At 37.7% G+C, this 12,827-nt stretch overlaps 1 protein-coding gene across 4 annotated transcripts; it reads right to left on the bottom strand.

The window, feature by feature from the left end:
- Nucleotides 1-6,319: 6,319 nt before the first annotated feature.
- LOC145232357 (uncharacterized) lies at nt 6,320-11,121 on the bottom strand. Of its 4 annotated transcripts, none has more exons than XM_080096961.1 (5): nt 8,904-11,118; nt 7,661-7,741; nt 7,521-7,601; nt 7,084-7,244; nt 6,320-6,841 (listed from the first exon to the last, which is right to left on the bottom strand). In XM_080096961.1, exons 1-5 carry the CDS (start codon nt 9,156-9,158, stop codon nt 6,547-6,549), a joined length of 873 nt encoding a protein of 290 aa, XP_079953087.1. In that variant the 5' UTR covers nt 9,159-11,118; the 3' UTR covers nt 6,320-6,546. The 4 variants fall into 4 exon arrangements, with proteins under 4 accessions (XP_079953087.1, XP_079953086.1, XP_079953089.1 ...); XM_080096960.1 differs by having other exon boundaries at nt 7,521-7,604; XM_080096964.1 differs by having other exon boundaries at nt 6,752-6,819; nt 7,521-7,604; nt 8,904-11,121.
- Nucleotides 11,122-12,827: the final 1,706 nt, after the last annotated feature.

Here is a 12,827-nt window from a genome sequence, read left to right on the forward strand (position 1 = left end):
CAAAAAGCACAAGTAATGCGAAAAGGGGCACAAATTTGTGACATATTTGACAGGTTTTTTATGATAAGGTGCCTTTTAAGGTGTGGATTCGAAAAACTTAATCCCTCATCACATCACAGACTGTATAAGCTATTGCGCACTGAAAAGTTAGAACCACAGCTTGAAGGCTTAATAATAAAACATGGACGAAGAACAAGTTAGGTGGATTCGTGGATACATACTTCATAAACAACAATCAACAACCAAGTAGAAATTGTTTACTTATATATGTAGAAAGTAAATGTAACACAATTTTGAAACAAATGGTACTATTAGCCAAGGTTGATTAATTTCTACTTGTTTTTTTGGGGGGGATGGGGTAGCTACTACACCAAACGTATTTTCAAAACCAAATCAAAACAACGTTAATACAATCGACTCTTAAACACATTACAAAAAGGAATTACTTTGTAAGACGATAACGTATTAACACCTCGCCAATTTAGTGCTGCAAAAGCACACCTAACCAACATCCTAATTACCAGCGCAAATTGTAGGTTAACACGTTGTTACTGAGCTGCGTTTATCTACAAACGTAAACCAAACAGTTAACAAACTAACTACAGCTTTTGGAACTTAACTGCACTTCGCTTTAGCAAACAGCGTGAGAAATACAACATGCTGGTAGGAAACCATGTCCCTTAACTCGCCAACGCTCAGTAGACCGTTGTGTTAGACGCTGGTCGACGGGTTGTTTTACAGAAGGTAAATAAAAGCGAAAAACGGGTCACCTGAGCAGCGCGAATCGTTAATCGTTTTCTCCTCACTGCAAAAAAAACAAGACTCCATTCTGTCACCAAGCGGGTTAGATAATTTGTAAACTTTAACGTTGTCTGGCGCTAAAGAAAACCTAAAGTCTCTGCCACGCGATTGCAGGGATTTTTAACGAAAATTGCTAATTGACGCTACATTGACTCTGCATGTTATCTGGCGGGTACATCTAAAATATACAGATAGGATCACTTGGATGGCTTGATACACCTCTACGTCTCTTGCGGCACCTTTGCATCGCTTGATAACTATTGTCATTCTGGCAGAATGAACTTTCGAAGATGTAAGAAAGTATTTTACGCATCACTGCACAAAATCTCACAAAATTTTACTCCCCACAAAGTGCAATAATTGATTCCAGACTAGCCAAACTTACCAAATATTACTCTAAACATGTTAAATGTTGTTTATAACGAACCAATTCAGTCTTTGTTTTTTACAGGTATTTGAAGGCAACCAGAAGTCCAGAGTTACCCGCACATGTTCGGACTTGAAATATGTACATGCGGAGGATTTCTAAAAGCACCACCAACGTCCGAAATGTTAGCGTTTCAAAGCGAGCGAAACTACCTCAAAAGATTCATGCAGAAAATCGTCTGCTTGGTTTCATGTCGAAAAAATGACAACGTTTTATGTTTTGAACTGTTGTATGCGACATTTGTTGCACAAGCTCATGGTTCACCACAGTTTGGTTTCGTTTTTTGAAAGGGTGGGGTATTTTTAGCATTCCGATATGGCAATCCAACCTTAAATGAACTTTTCAACCAATAAAGTCAACAAACTCCAAACTTTTGTGGCGGTCATTGTTACGTACTTAATGCCTCGTGCCAGAATGCCAAGCATGGCATGTACATGTATCATTTCTTCCGCGTAGTCGTTGGGTTTGCACGTTGTTTTTAAATAATATTGTGGAGGTCAAAGCTATTTTGTCGCTTAGGCAAATTTGTGAGTTGTTTACTTAGTCAGGTATATCTTTGTGAAGCTTTGAATTTCGGCTGAGCATGTATAGCAGTGGTAGCATGTACAGCAGGTGTGGCGTGATAGCATGGCGACGTTGAAGTTCTTGCAGCATAGTTTGAACACTTTCCGAAAAAAGGAAATGTATAAAATTTGGCACAGATGTACACCAGAGCATACTTAACATTATAGTAATAACGAATATTTGGAGCGATTAAAGAATTTTTAGCAAAACCGTTTTTTCTTGGGACCTATGTATTTTAGCAAGCTCAGCATTATTGCCTTGTGACAAAAGTAAAATAATATTTTTTTGTCTAAGATCCCCAAAAAAGTTTGTCTGTTGTGCGGTAATAATTGTTTTGGTATATCGCAGCATACACTGAATATTCAACTGAGAAATTAAAAAAAAACATTTGCAAATCATGGGAAAACGAACTGCTCCAGTAAAGTACGAGATGGGTGTTAGTGGAAAGCAGACAGGCTACCTCCGTGCTGAAGCTTCACCCCTTCCTTCCGTGTTGTTGGGTACCGACAGCAACGGGAGGAACCTTGTTTACCCGCGGGTGGTATCATGTAACAGTGATTCATTCGTTTTTAATGCTATTTCTCTTCCAGGGGGTCATATCGACCATGGATGCACCGAACTGGAGTTTGGGCGAAAGTTCGGCAAAGTCGACTTTGTGGTGTTAGCACTTGGCTCTAACGACGTTGATTCAGGCAAATCCATCGCCTGCGTCGAAGCAGCTTACCGAAGCTTGGTTGAGGCGTCTTGCAGCGTGTATCCCCAAGCGCAGGTAGAATTGAGATAAAGTGATTTACGTATACACTGTAGTATGTTGGATAAAAGTAACAGTCAAGTATTAATTGATCAACATGGACGTCTATTTTTGTAGATAATTGTGGCTGGAATTCTTCAACAAAGGGGAAATCACGGGCACCTTGTTCCAGGGATCAACAAGGTGTTGCGCAACCTCGCCACGGGAGTGGGCATCAGCTTCCTGGACTTTACCATCGGCCATAATCGAGAGCTTTGGCACGACCGCCTTCACTTGTCTGACGTCGGTTTGCGTCATTACATGGCCAGTCTTGAGGCTCATATTCATCAAATTTGTCGAGCAAGAAACTATTGACGCCTGTGGTGGAATACAAGTTTAAAAAAAGAAAACGCAAACCCACAAGTTATTATTCTTCAGATTCTGCTTCAAAGCAGTTACAATACCGCAATGAAACTTTTTTTAAAACCTCCAAAGACACAGGAATGTTCCCAAGTCCTTTCACGGCCCGATTTGCTTTTTGCCCTGACCCGAAAATATAGTTCAATTTGCAAACCTGTTGTAGATTTTATTTGGCACCAAATTCTCCACAACACCCACTCCATATTTGATACAGCCATAATCACCAAATCGCGCCATTCATTGTCATGGTTGGACTTGTGTTCGGTTTGCCCCAAACCCAGGGGGAAAACGTACATTGCTCTCACTGAAAATTTTGCGCGTTCCCACGATGCGACGCTTGGGTGGTTAACGGATAAAGTTGTAGATTGCTATATTACTAGAACTGTCGCCATATGTAATTCGATTTTACCTGGTAAATTTGCATGTGTGTCAAGTGTTTTAGCTGCTAAAATTTTGAATGGAAAAACATTTAAAAACTTGCAACGGGCTTTGAGTGGAATAATGAACAGTAACGGACAGATATGGTTCAGTGGTTCAGTCAGCTGACCAATACACTAGTTTTTTACGATTCAAATGTTTGTGCTAACGATAAATTGGAACGTTTAATCAGACAACACATGATTCCAGTGTTTAAATCCCTTAACGGCCAAAACGTTTTATTGAAAGGTGTTTGCAAGGTTGTCAAGCAAGATCAGTTTAGTTGCGGGTTGTGCGTCTGTTACACAGTTGATCGCCTTGCATCAGTCATTCTTAATATAGGCCATGCGAACTTTGACGTCACAAATTATCGAATTTGGGTGGTGTACGCATTAGTTCAAGACTCATTAAGTTGTAGTTTAAAAATTAGGAACTCTACGAAACAAAAAGTTAGTGTTTCAGTTGGTTTGCCGAACAAGTTTAATAACTGCTGGATGAACTCTGTACTGCAGGGTATGCGAAGCTGTTTTGTTGATTTGCCCAATGATAATAATCTCGAAGGGAGAGTCGCGAACGTAATTTGTGACCTCCGACTCGGCAAAGTAGAAGAGGCTGCTTACCTTCGATTGGTCCGCGATGTGTGTTGTCATCTTGGTTGGGTTCTGTGCCAACATCCAGACGCAAGTGAATTTCTGCAACTTTTTGATTTTAACTCTGTTTTTAAAACCTGTAATTTGGATTATACGTTTCAATTTCACACAACGAAAACTTGCAAGTCGTGTGGCAGAGAATCTAAATTTGTTAATGACCAGTCAGTGTTAGCTCTACCAGTTTTTGAAACAATTCCAGACAACAGCAACATAAGCGCATACTGTAAAAATGAATTTAGTGGAATAAGTTTCGGCTACTGTTCTGGTTGTAACGTAGAAAAGGAAATCGCGACTTGATAATCTATCCGACATTTTGTGTATTGTATTGCACAGAAACATGACAGGTCAAAAAATAAACAAACCCGTGAAGGCGACGAAAACTTTATCATTTCATTCCGCATCCGAAACGCATGTTTATCAGTTGTTGTCAGTTGTAGTTCACGTCGGATCGAAAGTTGAACCGGGTCATTACATCACTTACGAATTTATTGGCGATAAAGTGACAGAACTGAACGATTTGTCGGTCATGGATATGTCTTTGGACTGTGTTGAGGACAAAATTTCTACTGGAGTTTGCATTTTGTTTCATCGAAGAAGTGCAATAAATTCTGATGGTCACTCCACTGAAAGTGACGATAGTCAACCTACGATTAAGGTAGTGCCTAGGAAGCGTCGTCGCCTCAACGCATCGGCCGTTGCAACAACGGAACGAATAGTTTTAGCAGAAGTTTACGAATTTGTCAATTGTCAGCTTTTGTCCGCTATGTCAAAGTCGTTTGAGGTCGGCAAACATGAACTTCAGTGTTATCGTTTATGCCTTTTTTCGAAAAACCGTAGAAAGCAGTTGACCGGTTACAACTTAAGGTCAACTTTGGAAAAAACATCATTGTTAACAGAAACGTTTCAAAACCTAATGCGATTTTTAGATTATTCACTTTGTCGATTTCGCGTCCGACAACGTCTTATGGGTAAGCAAGTATATAGGGAAACAAGTGTTTGCAAGGAGTTGAAGCCAGAAATAGCTATCCAAGGAAGCATTATTCACAGTATGCTTCAGGTTGAAACATTCGACATATCCTTTTTTACCAACAATGTGTTGTACATGGAAGCAGCCATTTACTACTTAATGCGTGTCGACAGGTTAACGTATATGCAAGCGTCCCAACGAATAGGAATTTCGGCAGTAGCATATGTGAATAAAATGTAAATTGATACCGTTTTTTTGTTGTGTGAATTGGCATTTATATATTTCAAAAACACCTTAACCCTGAAATATTGAATGAATTTAAATTGGAGATTGTGTGTTAATTAGTTTGCACTGTTGCGGTAATCGATACTGCTGTACATTATATACGTCTCCGACAAACATATTGTTCGCTGAATGCATAGGTCCGAAGAAAAAGTTATTTTGCCGAAAATTCTTTAATCGCTTCAAATATTCGTTATTACTATATTGTTAAGTATGCTCTGGTGTACATCTGTGCCAAATTTTATACATTCCTTATTTTCGGAAAGTGTTCAAATTAAGTTGTAAACGTCAATAAGTCGTTTGTTGTGTCACAAGGCCATAATGCTGTGCTTGCTAAAATGCATAGGTCCGAAGAAAAAGTTATTTTGCTGAAAATTCTTTAATCGCTCCAAATATTCGTTATTACTTTATTGTTAAGTATGCTCTGGTGTACATCTGTGCCAAATTTTATACATTTCTTATGTTCGGAAAGTGTTTGTTTGAGCAGCAAGTACGGAAAACGCTAAAAAATGAAAATGCCATGCGTATATGTAATAATTTTCGTGCATGAAATTTTTTTGTTCTTTGCATGTGATTTAATCTTATCTATGACGAATAAAATCTGTTCAGCATTGCATTTGGTGCTTGAATTCAGCCATTATCACTAAGGCCACAAAAACTACAATTCGGTTGTTGTGAAAAGGTGATTATCGACTACGCGAAGCCTTGTGCAGGGAAGCGTAAAAAAATCTTTTTAGGGCACATTTTATTCTGGCAGAATGACAATAGTGCTTGATACTCCGTTAACTCGCTTGGTGTACCTTGATATCGATTGATGAACGTTTATATCACTTGGTGCACCTCTATAGCGCTTGGTGAAACTTTTTGTGGCTTACCTTAACGATTTAAATGTGTACCACGCGATATAAAGGCGCAGCAAGTGATACAAAGGTGCACCAAGCGACACAAAGGTGCACCAAGCGATTCCGGTATATTTTAGATGCACATCTGGTGGGTATTTAACTTTCACTTTTAATCCGCACCGCAATGCTAACGAAACAACAAATAGTGATGTACACAAGCGCTGACACAACCACTTTATTACTGTCATATTCTTATTTTGTTTTCGATTTTACAAAAACGTTTTGCACAACCGTAGCAAGCATTAATATTCATCACATTAGGCCTATAACGGGCTACATAACAAAAAACGCAGTATTGTTTCATAAAAAAGAAGTCACACAAATAGCAACATTTCAGATTGAACAGGTAAAAAGTAAGACACCAACAATACACAGTTGTGCAAATACTAAAAAAGAACACAAAACAGGAAAGCCAAAACGGAGGCTACAACGACGATACCAAAAATCTTTAAACGTTCCACGACTTCATTTTCGACTCTTTTGTTAAACATTTCAAATTGATCGTCAATTTCGCCGTTGCATACTGCAGCATTTCGGTTGAGGTGTGGAAAGGTCTGGTCGGGAACCTCTTTTCCAAGAAACTCACACAAAGGTTCCCAGCCTTGTGTAACATTGTAGATCAGAAGGTTTTCTTTCTTGCACACGCTTTTCACGTAGGCCTGGTGGCGACGATAGGCAGTTCTTACAAATAACGTTATATTTGTGATTTTAAATCGGCTTTTCTAATGTTATTAGTGCTTAGTTAATACCTATTTATTTTGGTCCAGTTTTGAACTTAAAGGGTTATAAAAGCACCAAAGAAACTTTGTTTTAACAGTTTTCGCGATAGAATCCCTAACTAGTAGGAACACAGACTTACATAATAGTCTAGGTAGGAGTAAATGCAACATAAATTTTATACTTTTTCATTCTCTTTTTCTTACCCTACGGCTTGTTCGTTGACCTTCTCAAATCTGTTGGGAAAAATTCCAAGACTTATGCAGCTGGATTTTGCGATATTATTCCACATGTTGTACATGGTAGGCGAGAGCAGCCAACAAAACGTCAAATGCATATTTAAGCTTCTCCACAACCAGGTTGGAGGCTGTAATAATACATAATTTAAAAAAAAAATACCAACCAATGTGAATTTAAACTTTTGCCGACAAACGTAACAATTGTTCTGTTTACATCACAATTGATAAGACAATTTGTGTTCCATTGGTTAACAGTCAATGCCCTGTGTTGTGTATGTTGTCTCGTGGTAAGTGCGTGTTTGCTGCTGATAGGTATAAAATGTAGCAAAGCGCGGAAGCAAAGAATTCAAATTAAAAACCGTTGTTTTTATTGGCAGCTAGTAAATTACAAGCGGCAGTGACACCTTTGTCCAAGTTGAATTGAGCTGCGTTGTTTTACATTGTGCTGGTAAGTTAGGATTTCGTTGAAAAGAAATGCTTCTAGTCTGCTAAAAAACGTTTTTTTTAACCGGTATGTAAGTGTGTAAGGCTGCTTTATACTTACAAACACAACTGGAAGTGTGGCGGCTTGTGATTTAATACTTTTTATCCATTGTTCTTCATTATCTCGTAACATAAGTATCACCTAAGAAAAAATAATTACGTTCAATGCATTGCAAATTTTTTTAGCAAACTGGATTTTTCCAAAACAAGCTAATAAAAGTGCAGCAATGGAGACCACATTATGGCAAATTGAAAATTACGCGCGTATCTCCTTCGGGGAAATGTTACACTCAGTGCCAAACTAATTGCGTTGTGCGTTATACTGTACAGCAGTGATGTACGAATTAACACATGTACGTTATATTTCTATACACAATCCAGTCCAGAACCACACTTTGATTGAGTATAATTGCTAACACATTACTTAAACAGTATATTATACAAACCCTAAAGCATTTAAAGCTAAATTAACCAGGACGTTGTTACTGTAATACTTTCCTGCGTTTGTAAACTCGTCACGTCCTTTTGTTCAATTAAGCCTGTCATTATAAGGAAACAACAAACAATTGTTTTGAAAAAAGCGCACAAAGAAGAGTGTGGCTTGTGAAGACTGTCAAGCCAACATTTGCGAGAAATATTTTAGTGATCGTAGAAATGTTACAGAATGGCGTAAGAAAATACTTGTTTTCAAATTTATTGCATGACAGCATATCGTCAGCAAGTGTGACAAACGAAAATTGTTCAGATTGATAGGTTGTCTTGTCGTGTTTTAGTGATATAAGTAATTTTAAATGCAACAGAAATGAGTAAGAGTAAGCAGTAATTGCATACGCCCAAAATTGCAAAAGGCTGCACTAAAATGTAGTGCAGCAGCCAGAAATAGGGAGTCCTAGGGACATCGGCATCGCCATATCGTATTGCACACGTGCGCCAAACAAATGAAAATCGTGCAGGCCTATTTGTTATCATAGCAATTGGAACAATTTTAATGTAATATCAAGTACCGTAGTCTCCAAAATGGACAAGGGCTCACTGACTTGGTTTCAGTGATGCAAGAATTAAGCACTTTCACCTTTTATAAATACAACACAACAATGCGAGTGCAAAACTGTTTACCTACAATGGTTCTAATATTTTCTTCCTCTTTTCTCAAACGCTTTTGTTTAAAAATATGTGGTAACTTGATTCGTCAAAAGATACTGAGGTATTTTTTATATGGGGGTCCGCAAACTTGGTAAATAGATTGAGATATTAAAAATTGGACCACTTATCTAACACCTTCATATACACCGGCAATACTCTACCTTGCTTTGCGGAAAGGCTTCAAGAATAGAGTCCCAGTAAGCGCAACATGGTAGATCAGTAACAGCGTCCACTTGTTCATACATCGTTTTAAAGCTTTTCACAGGGTCAACCTCCCCACCTAAGACCTTCGCCCACATATCGTTATGATAGGTGACAGTCTCAGGTGCATCGTACACGTTATAGCCGAGAATTCGCAGAGCTTCAGACATTGATTTTGTTCCAGTCTTTGAAAGACCGGCGCATATAACTTTCATTTTAAATTTTGTTTCACGACCTAAAATTGAAAACTAACTGAACCCTTTGGTATCCTTTAAAAAACTAAAGAATGTTAATTACTAATTGATACTTTTATGTAGTAAACGTTTACGTTGATTGGTTACAAAAGTCCAGGTTTTTTTTACCATAGGTACGTGTACTCCCTAAAAGCACAAAGCACTAAAACAGAGGATCGAGATAGGGCAACAAAGTAATGGTATTTAGGCCTGTAACAAGAATATGTTTCAGTATGGTATATTTATGAAAACCTTTTTTAACCTACGCGATCCTGGCAACCAGCAAAAAAGGCTCCAGCACGTGGTTCACTTTCGACCCCAATATCTCCGAAACCAAACAAAGCTGGTTTTACTTGCTTCTTGGTTTTAATTCTCATTAAATTGAGAACGACACACGTTGCTATTGTGTACCTAAGACTTTTAATTGGTTATTATCTTGCAATGATGTTACAGTCTACTACCACGAATCTGGCAGCTGTTTTCGATTACAGTTTAAATTAGCCTGTCGGTTGACCAGAAATGTTGAGTACAAAAAATTAAAAATGACTTTTTCCAGACAAAATCAGAACGCAATCTTTCTACCTGCCTTATCAATGTTCTGTACAACTATTTGAAGTTTTGAAAGTACCAATTTCTGAGTAAAAACTCCCAAGATGGCTTGTACTGCAGAAAAAAAGTGTTTTTTTACTCGAAAGTAGGGTTGGGTATTTGACTGGTCAAATAAAATCTGGTCAATTGACCGGTCAAATACTACACACATTATTAAATTGCAATTTTAGTTAAAAGTTAGAAGTTAAATCTTCTTCTAAACCAGGGGTGGGGAACCTGCGGCCCGCGTCACTATTTTGTTAAAGTACAGCATAAAACGTAGCATAAAAAAACAATAACAAAATGTTTATGTACAAATATTTAGCACTTGAAAAGACTTCGACATTTCTACATTTGACGCCAAACTTATTAAAATTGCCACACATTCAATCACTTGCTGTATTTGTGACGTAACAGTCACTCGATTGTCTCTCCTTGCAGTAACAAATCATTTGCCATGTGGTTTTAGTTTTAAATGGAGCTAGGGTGTGCCAGAAAGAATGGACAGATTTTAGTCGAATTAAGAGATAAACCTGTATGCCTTGTTTGTTGCAAACAAGTAACAGCAAAAAAACATCAAATCTGGAGCGATGAAATATAAAACCACTTGTGTGCTTTGAGAATTTTTACACGGAATTTGAAAATAAAAAAAATATTTGGCCCGCCCGAAAATGTTGTGCAATTCATGCGGCCCGCAGTACTAAGTAGGTTCCCCACCCCTGTTCTAAACCATAAGTTATGGAAAGACTTTTCCGACTGCATTGCATGCTTCATTTTATCAATGGCCCGGGGCCATTGGCCCCACCTGTGTGTCTCTAATTTTCATTCAGTAATCACATTTGTGAACTGGATTCTCATAGTATTCTATATACATCAGATTAAAGTCTAATTTTGACTGAGATTTAACTGCAAAACTCGCTTCTCCTGCTTAAAGTCGTAAATTATGCTGTTACGCTGTTGTCACATCTCCATTCATGACAAAAAAGGAATATACAAAGGCTTGATATGTAGGGGAGATTAGGGACCATTGGGCCAAAATTCAGTTTTTCATGACTATTTCTTTAAGTTCGAAAGAAAAATTGCCATTGAACACCTACTACACGTTTTAACACACTTACACAAGGGCTTAAATTTCTTTTTTGGAAATGCGTTGGAAAGATATTCCGTTTTAAAAATTACAAAAAAATATGGCTTAAAGGTCCTTACCCTTGGGGACCATTGAGCCTCGCATAAAGGACCTTTGGGCCAGTATTTTCATGTGATATTCTGGACCATTAAGCACGCATGAGGGAGCTTATTAAGTGTTGTGTTTGAAAGTAGAACAATTTTATTAAAAAAGAAATCTAATATTAATCAAAAGAAATAAATACAACCAGCATCAACAGCTTTATAGGCCAAGGACCCTTGGGCCATGCCCAATGGTCCTGTGAACAACTGGCTCAATGGTCCTGTATTGCCGCCATTACGAACTTATCTGATTGAACTACGTTACACAAATCAACTTAAGAAAAACTAATGCTCATCTAACGCTACAATTAACTAACTAATATCCTGCAAACTTCGTGTTTTAACTAGCTTTCTCTTATAAAGAAATTACAAAAATGTAAAGGAGCAAAATATTTACTTTCAAGCTGCGAAAACTTAGTTATGCTCACAGATTCTTCTGTAAGTGACTGACCTTCTTGTTGTTACAGCTTTAAGACTATTGCAACACAAGTACTTTAACGCATGACTGAGAACTCGCTACAGCGACTAGTTTGGGAGAAACGCATGATGGCCCAAAGGTCCTTCATGCTCAATGGTCCCGCATCTCCCCTACGTACTTTATCTTAATAAGTACTGACCTGTAACTTATCCACAAAAATCTATTCAGGGCAATTATAAGCTAAATATATGGCTACAAACAATTTTTGGATCAACTATAGAAAAAAGGACTGTAGACCTACAAGTTTACACAGCTGCTTTAAATTACTTAGATTTTTTATCTGCCAGTAAAAATGTGCAACATTTGCAAAAATGCCCAGATAAATACTAATGAACTAACTTCCCCTCATGGACATATCACACTAGATTTTTATTAAGATAAAACGGTGCTTGAAGTGATCCATGTTTTTTATTTGCATTGTAAACGTAAATCAGATCTTAATTTCGAATTAAAAGTATCTCCTAATTGTTTTGGCATTTATTTCAAATCAACAAAACACATCTATATTGGCTTTAAAAGCACTTCTTAATACAAGAGTTTGCCCTAAACTGTTCTACCTGAGGGTTATTAGAAATAATTTATCCTTTCTTAACAACCAAAAAGCAAGTTCAAGAAAATTTACCACATTTGATTTTTAAAATTAAAAAAAGTAATTGACCAGTTAAATAAAGTGCTGTCAATTGACCGCATTTGATCGGTCAATTGACCGGCTTGCCAACTCTACTCGAAACACTTATCGGCAGCAACGACACGGTTGATTGCACAAGTAGAATTTATCGTTTTAGCGGGCAGCTGTGCAACCAACCGTGTCCATGTTAGGCTAGTTTGACCAAATATTTGTACATCCGTTTGACCAAGTACTGTTTGTTCATTGATGCCACCACATTACAGCACAACGGTCAAAGACGTTGAGACCTTAGTCTTCTCTAAACTGTTAAACTTTGACGGATAACCAAATCAACTGTATTCAGCGCCACGAAACAGCAAAGCACAAATAAAGGCTATGTATTGCCCAATAGGCACTTTAAGCGTTTTGTCAGAACAGTATGTATTGCGATTTGCTGTTAACGCAGCACATAGTAAATAGATTTATACAATATTCTTTAAGACACTATGCTAAAAGGCTACCACTTGCATGTGAACTGTCAGAATGAAGACGTACTAAAATTCGCACTGCATTTTCTGTCAACATAAACCACATATAGCAAGTTTTAGTTAAACTTAATGCCATACAAGCGACAATGACATGGCTTGAGGGAGAGATCTTTAGTTTCACAGCAATTGCCTGCAGTTATTTGCGGTACTCTTGTGACGGGAAAACAGAACAACTGAGACAAACGTTAGATTTTAAACTACAG

Source organism: Phallusia mammillata, chromosome 6 (assembly GCF_965637545.1).
Source record: "Phallusia mammillata chromosome 6, kaPhaMamm4.hap1.1, whole genome shotgun sequence".
Lineage (NCBI taxonomy): Eukaryota > Metazoa > Chordata > Ascidiacea > Phlebobranchia > Ascidiidae > Phallusia > Phallusia mammillata.

Coding starts and splice junctions, on each gene's coding strand:
- LOC145232357 (XM_080096960.1), bottom strand. CDS start 9,158: ATGAAAGTTATATGCGCCGGTCTTTCAAAGACTGGAACAAAATCAATG. Junction 7,605..7,660: donor CCACACTTCCAGTTGTGTTT/GTAAGTATAAAG, acceptor AACGTTTTTTAG/CAGACTAGAAGCATTTCTTT. Junction 6,842..7,083: donor GTCAACGAACAAGCCGTAGG/GTAAGAAAAAGA, acceptor GTTATTTGTAAG/AACTGCCTATCGTCGCCACC.